The 23,551-nt window shown below is 39.4% G+C and overlaps 1 protein-coding gene across 1 annotated transcript in view; it reads right to left on the reverse strand.

The window, feature by feature from the left end:
- The window catches only part of DNAJC3 (DnaJ heat shock protein family (Hsp40) member C3), a 37,124-nt gene extending 15,028 nt beyond the window's left edge, over positions 1-22,096 (reverse strand). The window contains exons 1-5 of the mRNA XM_080351830.1: positions 21,909-22,096; positions 15,087-15,197; positions 11,830-11,954; positions 10,661-10,735; positions 1,272-1,424 (exon numbers count right to left, since the gene is read on the reverse strand). Coding sequence (XP_080207956.1) covers positions 1,272-1,424; positions 10,661-10,735; positions 11,830-11,954; positions 15,087-15,197; positions 21,909-21,990 — 546 coding nt within the window. The 5' untranslated portion in view covers positions 21,991-22,096. The remainder of the gene's footprint in view (positions 1-1,271; positions 1,425-10,660; positions 10,736-11,829; positions 11,955-15,086; positions 15,198-21,908) is intronic.
- Between the last annotated feature and the right edge of the window lie 1,455 nt (positions 22,097-23,551).

Here is a 23,551-nt window from a genome sequence, read left to right on the forward strand (position 1 = left end):
CATGAAATCAGCATCCCTGCTTCCTGGTGGATGCTGTGATGCACCTGCCCACACAGAAAACAAAGGCCTGAGAAATTTCTAAGTGATTCAATGAGCTCATGCAGGGAGATGAATTAAATCTACTGGCATTGCTTAAACTGGGACAGTCTGTTGAGCCTCCGGGGAAGGATATCAGAATCATAAATTATTATATCCTCCCACAAGAACAGAGGTAATGAACAGCAAGGACCAAGCTGTCAGTTGTCCTCTAGAAAGAAGCCTGTGGGTAAGATTCAACTACGCAAGATTTGACCTTCGTATCTGGATTTTAAAGACATATACAGAAGTAAGAATGTCACAATGTGGCACGAATAACTACTTAAAAGGAATTGCCTGTGATAATTTGTTTTAGAGAATTTATTCTGCATCTTGTTTGCAAACCATTGTTTCAGAGAATGAGGCTCGTCTGCTTTTCCACATTCCCTCCCCATAGGCAAACACCCACACTTCGGCAGTTTCTTCACTAAAAGCTATAATGTTGTAAATTCCAAGTCAACAGTGTTAATTTGTATGTGAGGAGTCACAGCAGATGACTGTCTTTTAATATATATTTCTATATGACTAACAAAACACCCACATAATTGAGTCATTTATGCTTACACTATCAGATTACCTACACTGATTAAGATTCAACAAATACAGATATCTGAAGAACAAGCTGAAAATCTAGATAGCTATGCACATTTTTAACTTTGTGGGTTTTTTTTTTAACCTTTTGTTGCTTCATTTCTTCAAGACACGAAAGTACCTACTTCATAGTGCAGATCTACCATTTCTTAAGTTTCTTATAAAGCACACACAAATTGCCTACATATATGCAACAACAACAAAATCTAAATTTAAAAAACAAAAAGAAAAAACACACCAAACTTAGGTCTCCTATATTTGGCAAAACTTCCTTGGTTTAAGAACAAATTTTTTCCCAGCTTCCCCAAGAACACTGAACTGTGGAATACAGGAAAAGTATAATCAATAAAGTTACCTGCAACAGAAGACTGGCTGAAATTGTATCTTTAACCCTAACTACAATCTATTATTTTGACTTCTTTTTTGCAGCTAGTGCTCAGCATTCTCCACTCTCCAACTTCATTATGGACTCATGGTGTTCAGCAAAACTAAGCCAATTACACCAACTGTTTTCATATCAGTGAGAAGTTTATAAACAAAAAGACACAGATGTCAGACAGGAGCTCTTACTTTCCTTTCACAGTACCATATTACTTAACACTTACTGCCAAGATTTCATCAAGAAGAGAAATAGCAGTTTCATAATCCTCTTGCTGGTAGGCAGATAACGCTTGTGAATGCAGGCGCTGTAGCTCATCCGATTTTGTCAGCTGAGTCTGGGCTTCTTTCTCCTCATTATTGCTGGGATTAGATTTGAGCTGCAAACATTAAGAAGAGACTGAAATGCTTGTTCAAGGATCTCTTTTTGTCCCATTAATAATCATATCATGAAGAACTGACTAAAGCTGCAAATAAAGCAAAATCAGTTTTAAAATTCCACTAAAAATATTTCCAACTCTGAACCTCAGAAAAAGAAAAGACTTTTTAGCTTCGATACAAGTCGCCAGAAGTCAGAGAAATCTAATTCCTCCTCCCCCACCACACGTGATCATTTACCATTGAACATATCGTACACAAGAGTCATTGTCCCCCTGCCACCCCCTGGAAGTGGCGGACCTGTCAATTGTAGCCTAGTTAATTCATCTCTCCACAGACAGTTATTAAACACTGGATTCTTCAGTATCAGTAGAAAGTATTTCCACATGGCATAACCACGTATCTCATTTTAAGCACAATACCTATATATAAATTCATGACAGAAACAAATGCAACATGTCACAGATAGTATTACTGTAAAGCTGTGGTTTTTTACATTTTCCCCAGAAAGAGTGGCTACAGCAGCAAGTGAAGGTGCTACAGATGGGGGAAAGGCATAACTGGGGATAAGCTGGAAATTTACGTACTTTGCTCCATAGGTAGTTTGAAACAAGTCTAAAGTTCTGTCTACAAAGACTCACATTTCTCAAACGCCCCTCTCTGAGCAAGTAGAAGTGGTTACATTGTCCTTGCCTTAATTTGTTTAGGCAGCCTTTTATTTTCAAATATATATATATATTTTTAAAGCTCAGAAATCTCCCACAGGCAACTCTGCTACCACCCAGGAAAATAAATATGGGCCAGGAAGAATCTCAGCAACTCACCTGCAAAGCCAGGAAATCATTTGTAAAATTAGTGTAGCTTGAATATAGCACCGGCTTTTCGCTTGTTGCTGATCAGAACAACTTCCAAAGTTTTAGAAGGGGCAGATCAGAATGACTTGAAACTTTATTAAAATTTTTCTTTGTTAGTTTTTCCAAATCAAAACTCACACTGTCTTGCATTTAATACACAGAATGTTGACTAAAGTTACTGTGTCCTCAAAGTCATCCAGTACTTTTTCTTTCCTCTTTTATTTCAAAGTGTCCCATTTTTCTCATCAGGAAGTTCTTCAAACACTCATATTTTGTGCTTAAGTCTCTGATGTAATTCAATAACATCAGCCCTCAGAACCCCTTTAACAATATTTCCTCCGGTTCTAAGTCTTAAGTATATTGAAGAAAAAAAATCCTAAAAGCAACATTAAATGCATGCATAGGCCCCACCTCTTAGTTTCTTCATTAAAGTTTTTTTGACCTTATGCAGTGGTTTCATTTTACTCTGGCAAAAAGAAAGTTGTGCTTAGACTTGAAAATTCTCCTTAATCCCCTACACTGTCTTTCAGCAAGAGGAGAGAAATGAGATCTAAAACTTTTCTTCTTTGTAGGCTGATTCCTAATATCCATCTCAAACACTTTTTATTCTGGTTAGAACAGAAATTCTGCCTATAAACCCCTGATGCTGTGCATCCTCGTTCTGCCCTATGTCTGGAGGCAAACTTCCGCACCTGTAATTTTAAAAGTCTGAAGATTACAAAACTCTATGAAGTTCTGAACCCTTTCATTCCAGCTGACTTGCTTGATTTCTCTCTCAATTTCTCAGCATTTCCCTCTCTTAAAAGTTAAGAGCTTTTGCTACAGACGAGCTTTATGCTTCTATTTAAACTCATGATAACACTGTACTCCTTAGACACACAGTGTTTCTTGTAATTTATTTGTAGCAAAACGTCAATGGAATATGAAAAACAATGTTACAACCATACAGACAAGTCCAATAATAATAAACAGCATTTGAGTAAAACATCCTAGATAATTTTAGGTGGTGCAAACTGTCCAGTTAACAAAAAAAGGGAAATTTTTCAAGCTATCATTCACACTAAAGCCATCAGGTGTTTGTGTGCTATAGTATGATGAAAAGATACACGCAGAAGCTGTTAATTAGTATATTGCTATGATGTTTTAATCTGTAATGTTAACCAAAGCAAAAAGAAGCCTGTTCATTCAGGTTCCTGAAAAAAAAGCTGGAAACGTGATGCAGTTTATTTGATACTATCATTTTGGTTTATTTCCCAATTTTTTTTTCTGTCTTTTTGCCTTGTGGTCAGGGAACAGTCACATCACTATCAATAACAAATCATGCTACAATTATTTCTCCTTTTCCTGTGGATCAGCAAGCTTGGGGGTAGCAACTGCTTCCACTAAGTGTGCTAGATTTCCAAGGAAGAAGTTAAGGTCTTAAAAACTGCTTCAGCTGAATTTAATACAGCTCTAAGGCATATCTAATACTCCTCTATATGCTTCATCAACAGCCTCAAAGCACAAAAGCAGAATCAACGCTCTGCTCAGGTGTGCAAGACAAGCACACTGTTGCTGCTGAACATGTTCTCAGCACAGTATTCTTTCGTGTCTTTGAGGTTCCCTGCTTTTGGATTAAAACACTAAGTTAGTTGTGGTTTAAGCTGCAGCAACAAGAGCTGGCCATTGGTTAATAGTAACTTTCATTCACTAACACACCCCCCACCCCCCAACCTGCCCCTAATTTATTTACAGAAAGCAAATGAATGCCTTTGTTACTGTAAGTAATTCTCTATCACAGATTTATAGGTGCTGCTTTATTTTATAGCTTAGTCTCAGTATAGGGGAGAGAAACACCCTAGGGTAAGCAAAACCATACTTCCCCCCGAAATCAAGTAAGCAAGACTAGGGGGAACAAAACATCATCCTCACTCAATTTATCAAGCTGAGCTTCAAAAGCATTTGCATGTATATCTATCTTTCTCCCCTTTATTCTCAGTGAGGAAGCTGCTTCTTCCAGAACTTTACCTCAAGGACTTGACTCAAAACTTTGCAACATTACCTGGCTGCATCCAGGACAGCAGGAAAAGGTATTAGTAGTTCACTTAATGGAACCCAGAACTTTCCTGGCATCTGGAAAGTGCTTAAATTATCTCTATTCAAAGTGGCAGCCTTGAAATGGCTGCCTTGCATTTGCTGTCAAACCACAAGTATTTAAAGGTTTTCTGATGGGAAAAGCATTTTAACAAGCTAAACAACTTGCATTGTTTTTCAAGAAACAGCATAATACCCCCTCCAAACCTGTCATACTTCATTGTATTGCACAACTCCATCAATAAGACCTTTCTAACCATACAAAGGAGTTACACCAGCCACACAGAAGGCTACATGAAAAATACAATGTAGCATCACTTAAGAAAAATATTGTTAGTAAGAGGCCATTGATACAGCCAAACTGCTAAATTAGCAGTGACAAAATGAAGCAAGACCAATATTAAACTACAAAGCATCCATTTGCATTTTGTGGGCTGGATGCTGCTATTCTGAAGATACCATGTGCCAGTCTGAATGAATTAATATAGTTCAGCACGTTGCACTTACATGCATCTCACAATTACACTTTCTGGATCAGCAATATGCTTTTTATTTAACAAAGCTTTACAACATTGTTAGCATGCTAAAAAAAGGATCCCTGAACACAGAACACTGTTACAGGACACAGAACTGGCTATTAAGTTTAGTAAGGGCTTTTCACTTCAGGATTTTTTTTAGAAGCATAGGGAAGAGTTACAAAAACACAGCTAATTCAGTGCCTTACCACAACCTGTCATGCTTTCCAGCTACACAGTCCTACATCTTCCTTTGCAATGGTACATAAACAATACAGAAAAAGGTTGGGCATTTTGTACAGAAATCCTAATGAAGAACAGTTACAGTCACCTTGAGAAGAAAAAACAACAACTCAAAATCCATACTCTCAAAGAGTACAGATTAAAGGTACACAGGCAATTCAGCTGTAGCATTTGAGTGTATTATTACAAACAGACACTACCAACTTGAAAAACTCTTACATACTGTTGTTTAAAAAACAAAATATTGTTAAAAGCCCAAAATGTTACAGGACACACTATTTCTATGTCTTGCTTGTAGTGGTTCAGTGCCACTAACACAGGCATAGATCTACACATCCTAAAGCTGTTTTGCTTTATTGTTTTGCATGCAGGTAAATACACAGACAATGAAAATAAATCAATTAGGCTTGTGAAAAACATGCTGAGGGGAATGGAAGGAACCTCCATGATTTGTGTTATCTAAGATCAAGACATCCATGCGTTCAGGAACGGTGCACAAAGGAAAGGTCTGCATTGGCAGAGCGATATATTAGGTAAGACAGCTATGTTAGATGGAGAAAAGCAAGGAAATATTTAAATACTCCTTATTCTTTACCCAGGAAGCTACAGATGATCACTGTTCCACAGAGGAATGTATCTGGAAACAACCTAATGCTACTTTGATCTGGTTAAGAGAGCTTAAAAAACCCAGCCCAAGCTTGGCCAGTAACTTACTCAAATCAGGTTAACTTCCAGTGCCCTAAGATGGTTTCCTCCTACCTACATCCAGAAATAGCATTAGTACATACACTGGACGATAGTTTTCCACGGTTGGTTAGTGTATTTCGCAACAGCCAAGGGCTTCTCTAGATTAGAAAGCAATTTGTAGACGTACAGTGCTCAGTCACTTGGCCTTGGCTGACACCTAGTGGAGCTGGGAGCGGTGCCTTAGGCATTCGCGCTTCCAAGCAAGACAGAATCGCACATTTAGGACACAGCAATTTACAGTACTTATTGCAACAAACTCCAAATGTGAACATTACAGTCACTAAAAAAAAAAAAAAAAAAAAAAAAGAGAGAGAGACAGAAAGAAATACGACATCTTGGTCCTTTCCAAACTTTCCAATTGACTAGGCAAAAGTTCTGTTCTATTTTTGTGCCTTCTACAAAATTCAGCAACTCAAACGCTTGGCACTTTCTCCAGAACACAAGCAAGGTCACAAACAAAATTAAAAGGCATATACAATGAGCCACCAGGACTTGCATTGCTTCTGTCACCTTTTCAAAATGCCTTCTATCAACCAAAGCATACCAATATTCCTTTAATTTTCACTAAAACTGACATGCTTAAAGATAAAATAAATAGTCCCAGGGCTTTCATGGATTGAGGCCTTAGACATGAGTGTTGATGTGCCCACACATCTGTCCTGCTGACTTCTATTATTCAGAAACTATTAACCGTAACAGAAGCAACTTGACATTAAAGCATACCAACACGCAACCAAAGCTGGAACAGATAAAGAAGTACTATTCATATACTGTGAGCAATGATTTTCTGAAGTCACCTGAGGACTTCTGCTTAATCCTTGTTCCATCTTGGGCACCCTGAACACGCAACTTGGACCTTCTGCTGACAGCTGTTAAAAGTTTTATTACCCTCTATGTCCTAGATTTCCAAACTGGTAGCTGCATTGCAAAGGAAAAAGCTACAGAGCTTCTAAAGATTAATGAGTTGTGATTCTGTGCTGCTAGACAGAAAAAAAACCTGGCACATGTAAGGAATTTCATCAGCTTGGTGCATCTGTTGGTCAAAAGAAGAAGTTTCCAGAAACGTAGTATTGCTTAACATATCCAGGCAGAAGTCTGAATAACACCCTCTATCCAAACCTTGCCATTAATTCAAGCCAACATGGAAGTACAGAGTAGAAGGAAAAAAAAAGGCAATCTAAAAATAACACATGAAGGCTGGGTATTCCCACCCTTTCCCAAAAGCCAGACATTCCCATGCCAGCTCTCACACTGGTGCTGCCTCTCAAGAGCCAGAATCGATGTGCCGCGAGGGGTGGAAACTCTGCTTGGCCATCACATACCTTTACTGAGGTTTAAGGTGCTCATGAAACTTCTCTCATATACCACAAAACTGCATAGAAAGAATTTAAGAGTATGAAGTTTTTTTTCTTTTCACGAGTATGCACTAAAGGATGGTTTTTACTATTGTGCGTAAATAGTTTCTATGATTCTTTTAAGCTCTACACAAAAACGCTGCTCTTACAAGGTGAGAAAGTTTACCTGTCATCCTCCCCCCTGTTTAGATGGGTTGAATTTTTCTTTCCCTCAAATCTCCTAAACTGCTGAAATCCCTTTCAAGGAGCATGATTCCAAAAGGAGGGATGGGAAGAAAAAAAAAAAAGCTTTTCAGAGTCTTCACTGGAATTCAAAAGACTTCTAGAACGTGCTAGGAGAACACAGCATTTTACACACGGCTCATTACATCAGTCACCTTGCAGTTCTGGTAAGCACAGAAAGCAACACTGGTGATGGTGACTCTTAATGCAAGTTTTATACAGTGAGTTACAAACCATCTCACTCCTACATGTCTGTCCTTGAGCAGTCCAAGTAAAATTACTCCTTACTTTCCACACCCTGACCTGGTTTCTTCAGCTCAAATGTGTGGAATATTTTAAAATCTGATCTATTCCCTTGAAGTCAACACTTGACCCAAGTAAACAATCTCTTGTGTGAAACCACACAAGAGATAACACATCTACTATCAATTCAAGGGCATACAATCTACTTCAAAGAAGGCTGGCTTTACAAGAAGAACGCCCATCTCATCTACACAACTATTTCCTCAGGCAAAAACTAAACGCTGAAGGTAAAAACACTCTTATCTGACAGCCCACAATTCATTTTGGTAGGCATATGACATCCTCAGGACCACCTATTCCAGTTAACATCCTAAAAACTAGCACAGTAAAGAAAGTGTATTATTTTTCTTCAAACAAAGACTTCCCTTTCAGTGAAGAGGGATGGATGGGGTGGAGGTTTGTTTTGTTTTTTAAATACAGCATTTCCACTTCATCTTTCCATGGCACTCTGCTTTGGCAAACTCTAACATATGACCAGGCTTCCGCATGCCTACTGACATTGTCATCATTTGCATATTTAGAGCCTATGTATTACTAATGAAGGATGGCCCAGTTTTTCGCCAATTTAGGTCCAGATTTGGACAATGTTTGCTGATGTGATACATGCTTACCCAGATTAAGAGCATTCTAGTCAGCTGATATCCAGCCAAAGTGAGAGGCTAGAGGGCTGTTCATATCCTGACCTATACTTACTCGGTTAAAGAGCAGAATCATAGATTACATACTTTGTATACATGTAAAACACTCAATTTTAGGTATCCAAGTCCACAACTAAATTCTAGCCTAAAAGCTATTGAGATCTCATTGTCATTTTTTTGGGCCATACTTGCCCTAGTAGTAGAAGGAACCTCCATTTCAAGGAACAGCTTATTCCTTCTGGCTTCTTGACAACTGAGTATGAGTCAATGTTTCCTAGTGCCTGCTATCGACCCTTCCCTAACAGCCTTCTTCCTCTTCACTCCTCTCATATAAAAACAAACAAACAAAAAAAACCCACACAAAAAGCACCAAACCAAAAAACGCAGAATGTTAATACACAGTATTGTGACTCCAACTTCCCCTTGAGATTAACTGCAGTTTGGTGTCTAGATGCAAACACACTGCCAGAGTAAACCAGGTATTTTAGATGTGCAGAGACTGGTAGAATAATCTGACAGACTTAGAAGGAAACACAGGAAATCTCTCAAATATATATATGTATTCTACTTAAGAGTCATGGTATGTAGGATTACTTACTCCCCTTCCCCATAAGAATAATTAATCTATTACAAATGTTTAATCTTGGCTTATTTTGCTTGAATATACTGTACTTAATTGTGCTCTGCAAAAGAGGCTGCCGGCTACGTTCCCTAAACACATAAGTAATATTGTGCACGGAACCAAGGAAGCTGCAAGCAAGATTTAGGACCAATATGGTATCTTCATAAGTCAGCTTCTAGAGAAGAAACCCTGTTCTACTTGAGCTTTAAAGTTTAACTAAACACTTAAACTATTTGACTGACCAAAGGCAGCAATCTACATTTTTGCAGTTCATCTGGAAAAAAGGCAAGCTACTTGACAGCTGACTGGAGCAGCATTTCCATATGCAGTATCAGGAAATACTCCACAAAACTGCAAAGAGATGCATATGCAAACTCAGAATCAACATTGACATCACATAATTGCTTCTGCAGCAGCTATGTCCTCACTTAATCAGAGCTGAACGACACTTTCCCACATTTGCAAACAGCAGGGTTGCACTGCAATCAGACGTGCAACTGCAGACCACACACTCCTAAAAAACTTACTTGAAGAAGCAGCAGCAGCCAGAGGAGCCATTACTACATGAATTTCAAAATAAGCTACCGCAGCTCTGCTACAGACACAAAGATTGCCTGGTGCATTTATACCTGCGAGAGCCATTCCTTCCAACTGCCCTGCAGAGCATCCAGTATAACTGAGATGGTTTTGCCGTGCATACTCATTAGTGAGATTTTCACTAAACAACTGTAATTTGCAAGGCCAAACTGCTTTCAACATCACACTCTTCAAATAAAACCAACAAGACAGCATCAGTTACACTTGCAAATTCTATTTATTTTGGCATAAAAGACATGCAAGCTGTTCAAACTAGCAACTCTTGAAGAGTAAGAAACAATGAGAATGAACCTTCTCATGCTTACAGAAATTTTGTGCAACAGAGAGGGAATCAAGCTTCACATTCTCTGAGGAATTTTGTTCTGGGATTACATCAGTTTATTTTTGCAGTGTAAGGCAGAAATGTACAAAATACCCGTTGAAAGAAAAAACAGACCAGATGAGTTTTAGGTGGGTAATATCCCACTGTGTCTGTATGGAACCTCTGGGCACCTGCTGATCATTCACAGACCATGAATAACAGAGAACTCCCCAGCAGATTAAACGACAAGCTGATGCATGCCACTGAAATTCATTTATTTTAACAGCCCAGGGTCTAAGTTAAGAACCCAGGATCCTTCTGCAATCAGTGAAAAGAGAAAGGAACCTTCAAAGGTTGATCCATGATGCCCCCAGTGATTTCCCAGAATGATGTGAATATAGTGATGTAAAGCAGGGCTCAGTTATGTACTTTAAGTCCTAGTTACTTGTCCTTCCTTTCTGAATGAAGATTGCTTCCTAGTATATGTGTCATCAAGCAGAGATCATGAAGTACCACACATACAAAAAACCCAGACTTTTTAAAATGCTGTGCTACTGCATGCAACACCTGCTGATTTCATCATCACTGCACTGCAACTTTTATCAGTCATTTAACCATAGAAGGTAGCTTAGTGACAGCAGCTTTAAAGAACAGGAAAGACAACTCAAGTATACATACACATATGCTCTAGAGCATCACAATTGAGACCATGGCTCAGAACCCAACCTTAAAAGCAGTCACGTAGTTCAACTTAGGCCTCCAACTTACCACATTTTTAAAGTCATCCTCTGCTTCATCAAATTTTCCTTGCTTGAGCAGTAAGTGTCCTCTCTGTAATCTTGCCTGAAATGAAACGTAATTTCTTTTGGTTTACAAATTGGAATTCAGCAAAGTATGAATATAAGTCTCTGTTTCCTTTAGCAGCGAAAAAAAAAAAAAATCAAAACCAGTTTCATTTTACTACCGTCAACAAGCTGAAACAGAGGTCACAACACCCATTTTTTGACTTCTCAATTTGACAATATGCTTATGAAACCTTTTGGATGGTAAAGGATCAATCTGCACCAGAACTCTGGGACAAAAAGCAGCCACAGTTTTCATGAGCAGCTGCAATTCATGGAAAACTCATTTGAAGAGCTGCATAAAACAAAGTGCATGTCTTCCTTACTCCACTTTCCCGATTAGAACTGCTTATAGATTTTAAGAAATTAGCAGAGATAATAAATAATAAACAATCCCTACATTTAATTCTTTCACTAAACTTTCAGAATAATAGAAGCTATGTAAAAAAAGTTAATGATTTACAAGATTTTGATTTATGATAAGAATATTTTCATACAACAACTAATTTGACACTTGCTCCTTTGCTGTAAGCTATACAGGTCATGCCACTGCCCATTGAAAAGGGAGACCAGAGAATTAGATAGAGAAGACTCCAACATCAGTCTCCAACTAGTGAGGCAGTGTCCACATATGGTAGGCAGAAGTGAATAAGAGGTAAGTAAATTAGAACTTGCAACAATCCCATAGGAAGGCAGTGAGATTAGGATAGCTCCTGTAGAGAAGAGATGCCTCTGATTAAGACAGAAGAAAAACAGAGGCATCTGTGCACTCTCTTCGCCCCCCGCTCTCAGAGGGCATAGCCTTGATGACTGAGAGGAGAATAACCACAAGTGAGAGAGGGAAATTAGCACAAAACCACGAGGAACATGAACTTGATAAAACTACTATTGGTCGCTAGAATAACTGGCTAGACTGTACTCAGCATGGTTGCAAATCCAAGTACATACACCATTGCTATTATTTTATCCTATTTAAAGCCTTCTGAGTGAGAAAGTATTTTCTATTTCTGTTTAAGCAAAATCTGCAAAAAAAACAACCTTCTTCGAAGCAGGTTTTTTTACACTTGAACAATTTTCAATTCCAGTAATACTTACTGATGTGAAGTCCTGCTTTAATTCAACCACTTTACTTAAATCACGAATTGCTGCTTTAGATTTGCCCATGGCTAAATACACTGTGGCTCTTCTGTAATAAGCAATGTAGTTATCAGAGTCTCCCTCTGCAAGTGAACAAACAGTAATCAGAATGCTATTTCAAAGCAACTGAAACTTCAAATACAGTGAAACTGTAATGACTAAAAATATACTACCCAAGTTTTAAGCCACTGGAAAATTGTATTTGTCAATAGAACAAAACATTTAACATTATCCAAACAATATTTTCTATGCAGTTTGATTATTTAACAATAAAGATTATAGAAACACAGTAAATACCAAATAATTAAGAGTACTGAAGTTTAAATATGTATGGTTTTCAGCTTTGTACAGGAAAACAGCCACTACATACTAACCCTTTATCTCCAACTGCAGGCCTACATTTGAAAGTATGTTTATTCATCATTCTTGATCCCATGCCCTGTCCATCATAAAGGATGCAACCAAATAATCCAAAAATTACCAATATGCTAGTCCAATGTTGTCACAGATGCATAAACCCTTTACACCATCCACTGAAATAGGAGCAACTTATTTCTTTAACATTAAAGCGGGCATCAACACCCCCTCTCAACAGCAGACAAATGCATGTACATTATCAAAACTTAAAGGCTAACTTCAAGGCCCTCATACTTCGTGTTGTCTGCTGGTCAAACTTCTAAGATCCAGCAATTTTAACTCTCTCTAGGTTAGCACACATATGTACACCCTTTGTAGGAGACAAATATCAGTCTCTGAAAACAAGAACTTGCTCAAAATTCTTCTCTATACAACATTTTGAATAAACTGATGACAGCTACTATGTACTCTCAAGGAAAGCTAACTTAGACCACCCAACCAACCATATGCAGTAGAAGACAGTAAACGTTTTGCTGTGCTATTAAACAAACAAACAAATCATTAATCCCGAATGTGTAGACAAGAACATCCACATTTGAAGAACGAAACAAGTACTTCTCTTCCTCATCTCATTTCAGGTTAAAGTTGAACTTGAAAATAAATGAAACAACTAGCATTGTCAAAAATCTTATGGACAGTAACCAAGCTTCATAGCTGGCCAACACCATTACCAAAACACTAGTTCATTTCTCACTGGGAAAGCTATCTGCACCCTTCCTCTACAACATCTTGGCTGTGGGAATGCTAACGTCCAGCATTGAAATTTAATAATAACTCCCACACTTGTATGCCAGCATTATGGACAGCAAGTAAATTCAAACATTAACGCCTTTAAAAAAGGGAGTATTAAGTCCTACCACATACAACTAAATGTGTGGGGGGTGGGCACAAATCAATAGTCGAAAATAAGGAACTTATTAATACACAACGGATGAAAGAGTGGAAAGAGCTAATCCAGAAAGCACGGCCCAGCACCAGATGATAATCTTTCTAACAGAATACGGTTTTGCCTCAGTTCCCTAGTGACTGTAATGAACTGCAATTGACATCTACCCAGAGAAAAGGCAAAAACTATCAACTTGATAGGACTGAAGAAAGCTGAAAATGTAACTGGAGAGAAAATGGACAGCAGCTTCTATTTTAGTTGTTTGCAAAAAAGAAAAAGAAGCTGGGTGAGGCTAAACAAAAAGATCTATTTACCTCACAGTCTACAATGATGCAATACAGGCCAAAAAAGATTAGAGAAATTTCTTTTCCCCTCCTCTACAAACTCAGTAGGCAAAATACAAAGAAGTCTGATGAAAGTTCAGGCAATCGAGCTTAGATCAATATCAAATTAAGAATCCCATCAAGGTCACAACAGAGGTGCTCACACTTAGTTCTACCAGCTGCTTGAGCACTGCTAGTAAAGCAGAGGGTTTTACCCTGCGCAGGCACCTCACATAGCTGCTGCCTTTGCACCACCAGCCTTTGCATGGCCATCAACTGAACTGGACTCTTGACCACATCCAAGTTAAAGATCTCCAACCAATAAAGCAGTGGTGTCAAACTCCTTTTCACGAGGGGGCCACATAAGCCTGGCAGCTGCCTTAAAAGGGCCGAATGTAATTTTAGGACTGTATCAATGTAACTTCTCCTACATTTATTCAACGAGGCAACTGCCAGGCTGATGTGGCTCCCAGTGAAAATGACTTTGACATCCCTGCAATGAAGGAATAGGCCACAGTGTAACACTAACTCTGCTCAGATCCTACAGGAATGCTGTGGCAGCAAAAGGAGTAACAGATCGCCTCTTGGTGGAATTAGGAGCTTCAGTAGCACAGAAAAAAAGAGGAAAGTTACCCCTCACTCCCTTTATGTAGGAGAAGTTGTTCTTTGAGAACTCATAGAAAATACTAGTAGCTCAGAATTAGCAGATATTTCATTTATATATCACTATTAGAACAATGCATAAATTGAAAAGTCTCAATAGTATGACTCTTGTGTAACACTTTGCTATTATTCTTCTTACAGAGAAAATGATGCACTTTTATATACTATAACAAAGTCCAACATTTTAAAACAGAATTGTAGTGCTAACAGATACTGCTCTTTACTGGTGCTGTCTGTCTCTGTGCTTCAATTCAAGGATTTAGTAAAAAACTTGCTTTAAAATTTATAGAAGCAAAAACTTAACTCCCCAGTTTGTTGAAAATGCACAACACCAAAACAAGAACTCACTCACTAGTTGAGTATAGAGGGACAGTTAATATAGTCTTCACTACCAGTTCAGTATCTCAAACTTACAGCATTACCAGTTTCACTGAGGTATCACACAGTTCAAGATTTATTTTTTTTTTAAAAAAAGAAAAAAGGACTATCTTAAACATTGAGTTTTTTACAGTGCCAGAAAGCAGCAAGAATGGACAAACTCAACCATTCAAAGACATACTATGGAAAACTTCATAAAGATAAAACCTAATCTTAATCTTGATGGGATTAGATAAAGAGAATACCTCATCAAACAATACCATAGTCAATTATAATTGCTTTCATACAACTACTACTACAGCAGTGACTTTGTGTTCGTGTATCATGTAGTTAATTTATCAGTTTCTTTTATCAAAACTGAAGCATAAATATTCTACTACATCTCTGTTGGCTCCCATCTGAACTGCAGCATAAAGATGTCCCAACTTCTGTAAAACTCATGGAATGGAATTTGTAAGAAAGTAGCATACTTAGTGAAGCAAAGAGTAGGAAAAAACCCCTCAGACAAAGATATTTCGGTGCAAGAGTCAGTTTCCTGACATACGTACCTATAGCCGCATGGAAGTGAGACAAAGCATCTGCTAGCTGTCCAGCAGCCAATAACTTCTTTCCCATTTCAAGCTGTTTTTCTACTTCTGCATTTATTCCACATTCAGCTCCTTAAAGAAAAAAAGATCATGGTGTTGAATGACCAGTTTGATTACACCAAATGCACACAGTGACAACACATATAACAAACAGCTAGTGATATAGAAACAGAAGTCAAATTTTCCTGTATTAAAACAACCTGCAGCCTACTAAACACATAGCATGTTTTCCCTGCCCCAGAAAGGAGGTCAACATAAATAAACAAACACTGTAAAGCACCACATTGTGAGAAGGCACCAAATATACATTTCTATTCCTGTCTATACATTCAGTAAAATACTTTTGCATATCGAGCTTTATACACCAACTATAAAAACAGTTCAACTAAATACATTTCTATGTGAGCTTTCAGTTTCAAAAGAATCTGGAAAAAACACTCCTAATGTGCACAGAGCAAAATTAAATTTCATGACCTACTGATAACTTAGGACTCAACTACTGAGAACTGCCAGCTACTGCAGAGATTGTTTTCTCATCTACAGCACTTTTGTCTCATCTTTAATTTCCAAGGCAAACTGTTTCCAGAGCAAAAGTTTTGATATAAACAATGAAAATGCTCATTCCCTTTTCATTGAACCAGTCATACTGAAGTGCTATGCTTTTGAAGTGCCAGTTTTAGTTAAAAGCTAATAAATTGCTGCTGCTCAACCAACAGGTATAGACTATTGTCGAGGAGAAACGAGCAGCTAAGTGCAAGCACATGCTGTACCTACATCAGTTCAGCCACAGAGGTTTTGCATTTGTACAGCTTCCAGTGTTCTTCAAATCAGGACAGAATTTCACTACACCTTACCAGTTTATGACTATTAAAACTTTGACACTATAAGCAGTTTTCTCATACTAAGAGCATACATTTAAGCAAGGTAAATATATTAAGACCCTGAATAAATACATTACATTAGAAAACAATGAACTACAATTACTAGGAATCAGCTTCTTTCACTCAGGCTAATTCAGATGGGCACCTGAATTAATCTTAAATATAAAAATGCAGCAGCACTTTGAAGTAGTTGCTTAGACGATGAATAAAAATGTTACACTAGACAGGTTGAAAGACAGTATATCAAAACTTCTCACACTGAAAGGTGATTAAACAACAAAGTATTTCTAGTGAAAGAATAATAATTTCTCATCACCAAGTCATCAAGATCTTAGAACTACAGGGGCTTTCAGTACCTGGGATCTTAATTTTATTTTCCTTTTCTACTCCCTATTACAGGTCGTGATTCTTTTAATTCCACATTATAAGAAAATCATTTAGCTGTCTACACTAAAATAAACATAATGCCCTCTGTATCCACTGGGAAGAGCTCTATCTGCTAAAAGATTGGTAATAATTCAGCAAACTGAATTCAAGGGCTTCATGTCAATTATTTGCTTCAGAACAATGAGAGAAATCAAATTCCTTTTTTAAATTAAAGATAGCGACTTTATAAAACAAGCCCCAAATTTCCCATCAGAATTTGTTTGTTCAAACAGATGAAATTAAAATAGTAATAACTTATCATATAGTCAATTTGGAGATCTTATTAAAGGATGCATTTTAAAATCCATTCTAGGTATGTATAGCTCTGAATAAAATATAAAAAGCTGCACTGATAGTGGAGAAGCATTTATTGACAGTAATGTTTTCACACAGTAATCTACTTCAAGGTAGCTTTTGCATGAATGTCCCATTTTCAGAAAAAATTATATTCTTTGCCATTTTGCTTCTTCTCTAGCTTAAAGCTTTGGTCATTGAATAGTCCAGTGTCCTCCAAAATAATAATGCAAGCACTGGAGAGAAAAAAAAACCCACAAACACCACAAATTTCCCTGGCTTTTGAAGTACACTAGCAACAAATCAGATATCAAACCATAAAGAGACTGAAGTATTTAACATGAGCTAAAACAAACAAGCAAAAAATTCTGATGCAGTTTAAACCGAGTTTACAATTCAAAACCATGATAGCCACTCACTCACTCTCCCCACCCCCACTTCCCCCAATAGGAAAGAGAATCCAAAGGGGAGAAACTCATGCACTGAGATAAACACAGTTGAATTAAAAAATAATAATACTAATAAACTACTACTACTACTACATATATAATGGAAATAGAATTTAAAAGATACTCAATGCAATTCCACAGACTCAGTCCACACCAAGTAGCCAGTGCCAGACAGCAGCAACTGGTCCCAAAGCTGATGCCGGGGAAAAAAAAGAGAGAAAAAGGCAGAAAGGCCCAGAGGCCTCTGCAAAGGCCAGGATGGTGAAAGGCCCAACTAGGGGAACTCCCGAATGGAATTCCACAGAAAATGCAGCAGAACCAGAACACGTCTCTCTCCCTGTCCTCCTAACTAGGAAATCCAACACTCCTTAAATAGGAAGCATGACACTAATGGCACAGAATATTCCTACTGATCAGTCTGGATGTCAGTCAAGCTCTGCCCCATCCACGCCACCCTTCTCAGCTGCCTCACACCTGTGGACAGAGCACTCAAAAGATACTTAGCTCTCAGACCAGAGCAATTAAAAACATTAACTCTGTCTCAGGGTGTTATCTTCTCATTCTCAAATTCAAACAAGGACCATATTAGCTACAAAGAAGAAAAGTTTCTAACTGCATAAAGAAAATTAACTTGCTTTCAGCCAAATCAGCACAAGTTCCTAAGCTTCATCCCTCTCATCTCTCCCCTTATACAAATTTCTGAAATCCTTCAAAACTTGCCAGTTTGGAGTGGTATTCTAGAAGTGGGCATTCAATTTTCACAGTCTCAAGCATCTGAAGGAGTGTCCTTGTTTCACATTTAGTCACATCATGATACCTCCAAGAATAGATTTTCCATAACTAAGATGTACCTATACTATTCAGTGTCTTTCATACATGTTATGCTCAGTACAGTATTACAGTTACATAATACTTTAGGCAGGAGATCCATCTTTTTCCTTGAACATACTGAAGATAATAAAAGAAAAAGGTAACCATTAATAGTAAACACGTAAGTAAGAAAAGCAGGAGCAACACAGAGAATGCTAAATGTAAAGGACTGTATGTTCCCTGCAGAACAAGACTAATTATAGGAGACATACATTAAAACTTGGCTCTGCAAATTGCTGAACATCATAAATTGAAGTGGAAATCTCCAGCAGAAGCCTATATAGTCAGTGTAACCATGATGAAAAGTGCCATTTACCATAACCACTTAGGAATACTGTACACTAAGTGGAGAGTTGGGCTGTTTATTCATATAAATATATTGCTTATTCATTTTCTGACTGCAGGCAAACAATTGCTCTCAACAAACCACCCGACAGCAGACACCTGAAAACTGTTAACATAGGAACAGGAGTTTAAGGACTCAAATTCTCTCTAACCTATTTGGGTACCTCTTCACTCTTTGGTCTGTGAATGAATGTAAGGACTCAGGTTCAACCAGAAGAAAAAAAAACAACCCGACAGAGCTCTTTCCAACAGACAGACAGTCACTAGTGAACTGAATACCAACGGTCAGCATTACAGCTGAAGAAGCCTTGTATGCTCCAGCAAAAAAATCTACATTTATACAAGACATTCACAAGCATACTATTTATTTTTAAAACATCAAAGTATTTTAATTTGAATATTATTTATAAAACCTGCCTAATTCTTCTCTATCCACCAATGACCTCAGATGACCACACACAAGAGCCTCAGCTGTCAAATCAAGTCAGATATTCTGGATAAATTGGGAGTCTGCAGTCCTGGCACGGATGCTAGAGGGGAAGAGTCAAAAAGAAAAAGAAAAAAAAAGTAAAAACCTCCTCGCAGATAAAGAATTGGCACCAGCCCTGACAACTCAGTCAGTCAGAAGGCACAACAAATATGTACAGGTGCAGCTAACCTGTTTTTCCAGTTAAATACACTCACTTCAAATAAATTATGACTTCCTGATAGGATTTTTGTTTTATTAAGAATAACTGGTGCTGATATGTGGGTACCTAAGTATATATGAACTATATCCTCATATAATCAGTCATAACCACAGTGTAAAAAAAGCTTCAGAAACAGGCTCAAGATTTTACATTTCTCTACATACTCCTTTTTCCCCTGTAGAATTTCCACTTACTTACTTGGGTTTTTTTACATCTTGTCCCCATGCTGAGTAATGGGATTATGAAAACAAACAGAAATTGTTCTGTGTACCAGAAGCAAAATTGTTTCAAAACCGAAGAAAAACGTATGTCACTAATCTCAACTACCTTTTTTATTAAAATAAAAAAAAAAAATAATAAAAAAAGTTCCTAATGATTGTCCTGTCACGTAAATGGAAGATTCTGCTTTTGGGGTGTTTTTTGATCAGAATGACCCTGTGTTTAGCTTAATAAGTATTAAGTTTGCTGCTATTGTTAAACAGGTTTGGGCTTTGCTTTAATGTGTGTTTGCAAGTGTGTTTTCCAAGGACAAGACTTAACAAAGTAAGTAGTGGAAAAGTAACCACAGCTTTAGGAGCAAAACAGAAAGGTTCACAAGGAGCCTCAGTGCATCAAGTTGAGTCATATGTAACTTCTATCCATCAAGCTTTTACTCCCTACGTTTGCAAAGACAGTTGGTAAATATAGCTAAGACTGGCAAACCAAAAAGCCACCCCTGCCATCCCAAGTATCCTTTGCTATTTGGGGTGAGAAAAACAACCTCCCAAACTCAGGAGAGAAACATATGGTGTGGGGGTGAGAGAGACACTTAAGGCTAGTGGTCTGACAGTAACAAACTGAACTCTCTATACTTAAACCCCCTTTCTTCTTGTCCTTATCACATTTCCTTTCTTTTACTGTTAGGAAGGACAGGGGGAAGTGGAACAGTATTCCTCTATCCTCATCAATTGTCTCTTTTTGTTACGATTACTGTGGACAAATAGCGAAGGATGACTCTTACCCAGAGGTGATTTGTGTCAAATAGGTGTCAGGGTATTTGAAGAGGAGCAATTCATGAAATACAACAGTAAGGGCTGAACTGCAACCTGCCACATCACCAAGTATTCAAAAACCTTTTTACTGAACTCATTTACTAGATATAAATCAGTATTCATAGATATTGACTGTAAGTTACAAAGTTAATAGAGGCCAACAGTTGCACCAATTCATGAATCATATGGCACAAGGCAATCTTCTGTTAACAAGACAGTAAGACACAAATTTAAATATGAATATGAACACCCTTAAGTTCAAAGACCAGCAATATTGGGGGAAAAAATCTAGATATCTAAATAATTTAAACCCCCTAAATTCCCTAAATACATACTCTGGAAAACAAACTCATAAACTAAGAGATTAGTAAGTTCACCAAATAAGATCCATAATCATCACGTTTCATCTTATTACCGTACATCTTTACCAACTGAAGCTAAGAAAATATACCCCAAATTAGGAAATGTGGCTTTGGTAAATCCACATAGACATTTAAAAATACACTTGAAGTAGCTTGGCAACTCCAAATAAATAACCCTCAGCAGAAGCATCACTGCCACAACCTTAGGAAGAGAGAAATAAAGGTATACTTTGACCACAATTATTATTTTTCCTCTAACACTACCAGAACACACATTCAAAAAAGCAATTCAACATGGCAGTCTGATATTACAGAGAATCTTTTGCACAGTGTTCCTTTTGCCACTTAGCCAGCTGAAGTATTCATTTGTTTAGTACATCAACTAAATTTCTAACGTCAAGCCCAGGTCAGTCTTAAGTCTACAGACTTATCCTGACTATTGACAGCTTCAGTTCTGCTCCAGTCTGACACTGCCAATTGAAGAACATTCCTCAGGTGAAACTGTGCCTGTGTGTGCAATTGTATAACTAAGTTATACATTTAATAGGAGCCTGTGAATATAAGTTTGACTAGAAAGGTATTGCTGAGCCTTGCAGTGCATGCTGAAAGCAAACAGGCTGCACAAAGTGCAGTAAAACTTCTCTGCTGAACTAATGGTAGATTAAAAAAAAATATATATATACACGACAACAAAACAAAAACATAAACAAATACAACACAACTGCTAAAAGCCTTATTGAATTTGCAGGTCTGGCACTGACAATGGCTGTGGACAACGACCGAAAAAGCCTGTGGACTTGAAAACTGCCCAAAATTAATACAGAAGCGAGAAACTTAAGTTGGTAACTGGCCAACGCTGTCACACAGCTGCACTCGAGGACACCCCGTAGTTTCCGAGGCCTCTGAGCAGCTGGCACCCTGTGAGCAGGCCCAGGAAAACGAGGCACACGCACCAAGCCACCTCCAACACCAGATAAAGCCGAACAGGGCAGGAGGAGTGGCGGTGCCCTCATCACACACTCCTCACGACAGCCGCGATGAGGTGGCAGTTCTGAACCTCCTTCTTCCTCATACCCTTTCCAGAAATACTCCCCCCGCCACGACGTCCCGCGGAGCCTCCCCCCGGCCCGGGCCCAGCCACACTGGCTCCGCTCCGCGCTCCCTCGGCACCTCGGCCCAGGCTCTACCAGCTGCACCACAGCCCGGGCGGACACCCCAATAGGCCGAACCGGCCCAACGAACGCCCGGAAGGAGGGCGGGCGATCAGCTACCAGCTCTCCACCGCGGGCCCAGCGGCAGCTCCGCTTACCCCAGGCCCCGGTGGGCCGCGGCGGCAAAACGGCAGCTCCCCCTCCACAACCCTCGGCCGGGCCGCAGCTCCTCGCCCCCCCGCTGCGCAGCCCCCGGAGGCGCGGACACCTCCCGCCGCCCCTCACCTTGGTACTGCAGGTCGAAGAGCACCAGCAGGAAAGGCAGCGCGGAGCCCAGGCGGCCGGCGGAGGCCGCGGGAGACACCATCTCCGCCGCCACCCCCCCCACCCCGCGGCGACAGTGGCGGCGTCCCCGGGGCCGACGGCTCCAACTTCTCCGGGGTGGGTCGTGGGCGCCTCTGATTGGCCGCGCCGCGTGCGCACCGCCCCCCGCGGTCGCCGAACGTGGAACCGGCGAGAGGCCGCCAGTCAGCACAGCGCCGGGCCCGGCCGAGCCAAGGGGCGGGAGGTGTGGGAGGGCGTGGCTCCCCGCCCGCCGCGGCCCGAGAGCAGGGCGCCTCCGCCAATGGGCTTGCGCGGTTCCCTTCGCGCGTGCGCAGGGAGGCGGAGTGACGCCGCTGCCCTCGCTAGATATGGCGGCTCGGGTGAGATGTCGCGTCTCAGACCTTCAGCGAAAAGATACACCCTCAGTGTTTCTGCCGGCTTGTCTGTTTTATGTCGTGTCTCTTTGCCGAGCCCCTTCTACCGCAGCCGGGCTTATCCTGGGCTTTGCTCCAGGCCCCGGTGTAGCCCCTCTGAGGGTGCTCGGCAGAGGCCTGGAGAAGGATGCAGGCGGCTTGGCCTGGGGGTTAAACGGCTGGTATTAGGGCTAATGGAATGCGCTTAGCACTGTCATGGACACCTTCTGGGGTCTGATGATTGCTGTTAACCTTCATTCTTCAAAGACAGCATCTCTGAACTACTCAAGTAGTAGAAAAGTTGGGTAGTAAGTTTTAAGTACATTGATCCTAGTTCTTTATTGCTGTGTCTGACTTAGCCATAGAGCAGAGAGGATGGCAAGTTCAATTTCAAACCATGCTTGACTGTCGTCAGAACAGAATCATGTTTAGGCAGAGCAGCAAAGCCAAGATAGCATGGCCTTAACTGTACTGACCTCGAGGCATGCCAAAAAAGCATTAGAGAATTTACCAGACTGCAGAAAAATTGGTTATATGACTTCAGAGAGCACAGTATTTTCATACTAAAAGTTTGTATTGGATCTGTACACTGAAAGCAAAGCCTGCTAAGATAGCCTGCAATCTAACACATACTTTTGGAGACCTCTTTTCCTTTGTGTCATAGGAAAATACAATGCATTCTTATACCACAGAAGAACTAATCTTGTATGTGCCTAGCGGTTCATAGGTTCAAATCATCTGCTTTGTGTTGTTGGATAAATATATTGGAGGCGTATTATGTAAAAAACAAAACAACCAAAAAAAGCCTTAGGGGAAATCTGCTGAGAAAGTAGCAAACTTGAGGCTTCAGGTCCAATTCGGCAAGGACAGAAATTTCTTTTTTCATTGCACGGGTACTGTCACATTACCCTTCTCACCCCAGACGATAAAATTTACAAGCTTTCTTGAAAGATCAGACTGAAAAAAAGAAAAGTAAGTTTTCCTTCTTCAACATTTCATTTGGAAGATGATGCTTCAAAGGTATCACCTTGAAATTTGACCTGCAGAAGATATTCAGAAATAAGAACTTGAAATAGTCTAAGAAGTGATAGATGTGAAATGAATAATTGATGACATTCTGTAGACGTCAGCATAAGGAAGAACATGACAGCTCTGGCACTATGGATAAGACAAAATACAGAAGCCTAAAAC

The sequence above is a fragment of the Nesoenas mayeri genome (assembly GCF_963082525.1).
Source record: "Nesoenas mayeri genome assembly, chromosome: 1".
Classification (NCBI taxonomy): domain Eukaryota; kingdom Metazoa; phylum Chordata; class Aves; order Columbiformes; family Columbidae; genus Nesoenas; species Nesoenas mayeri.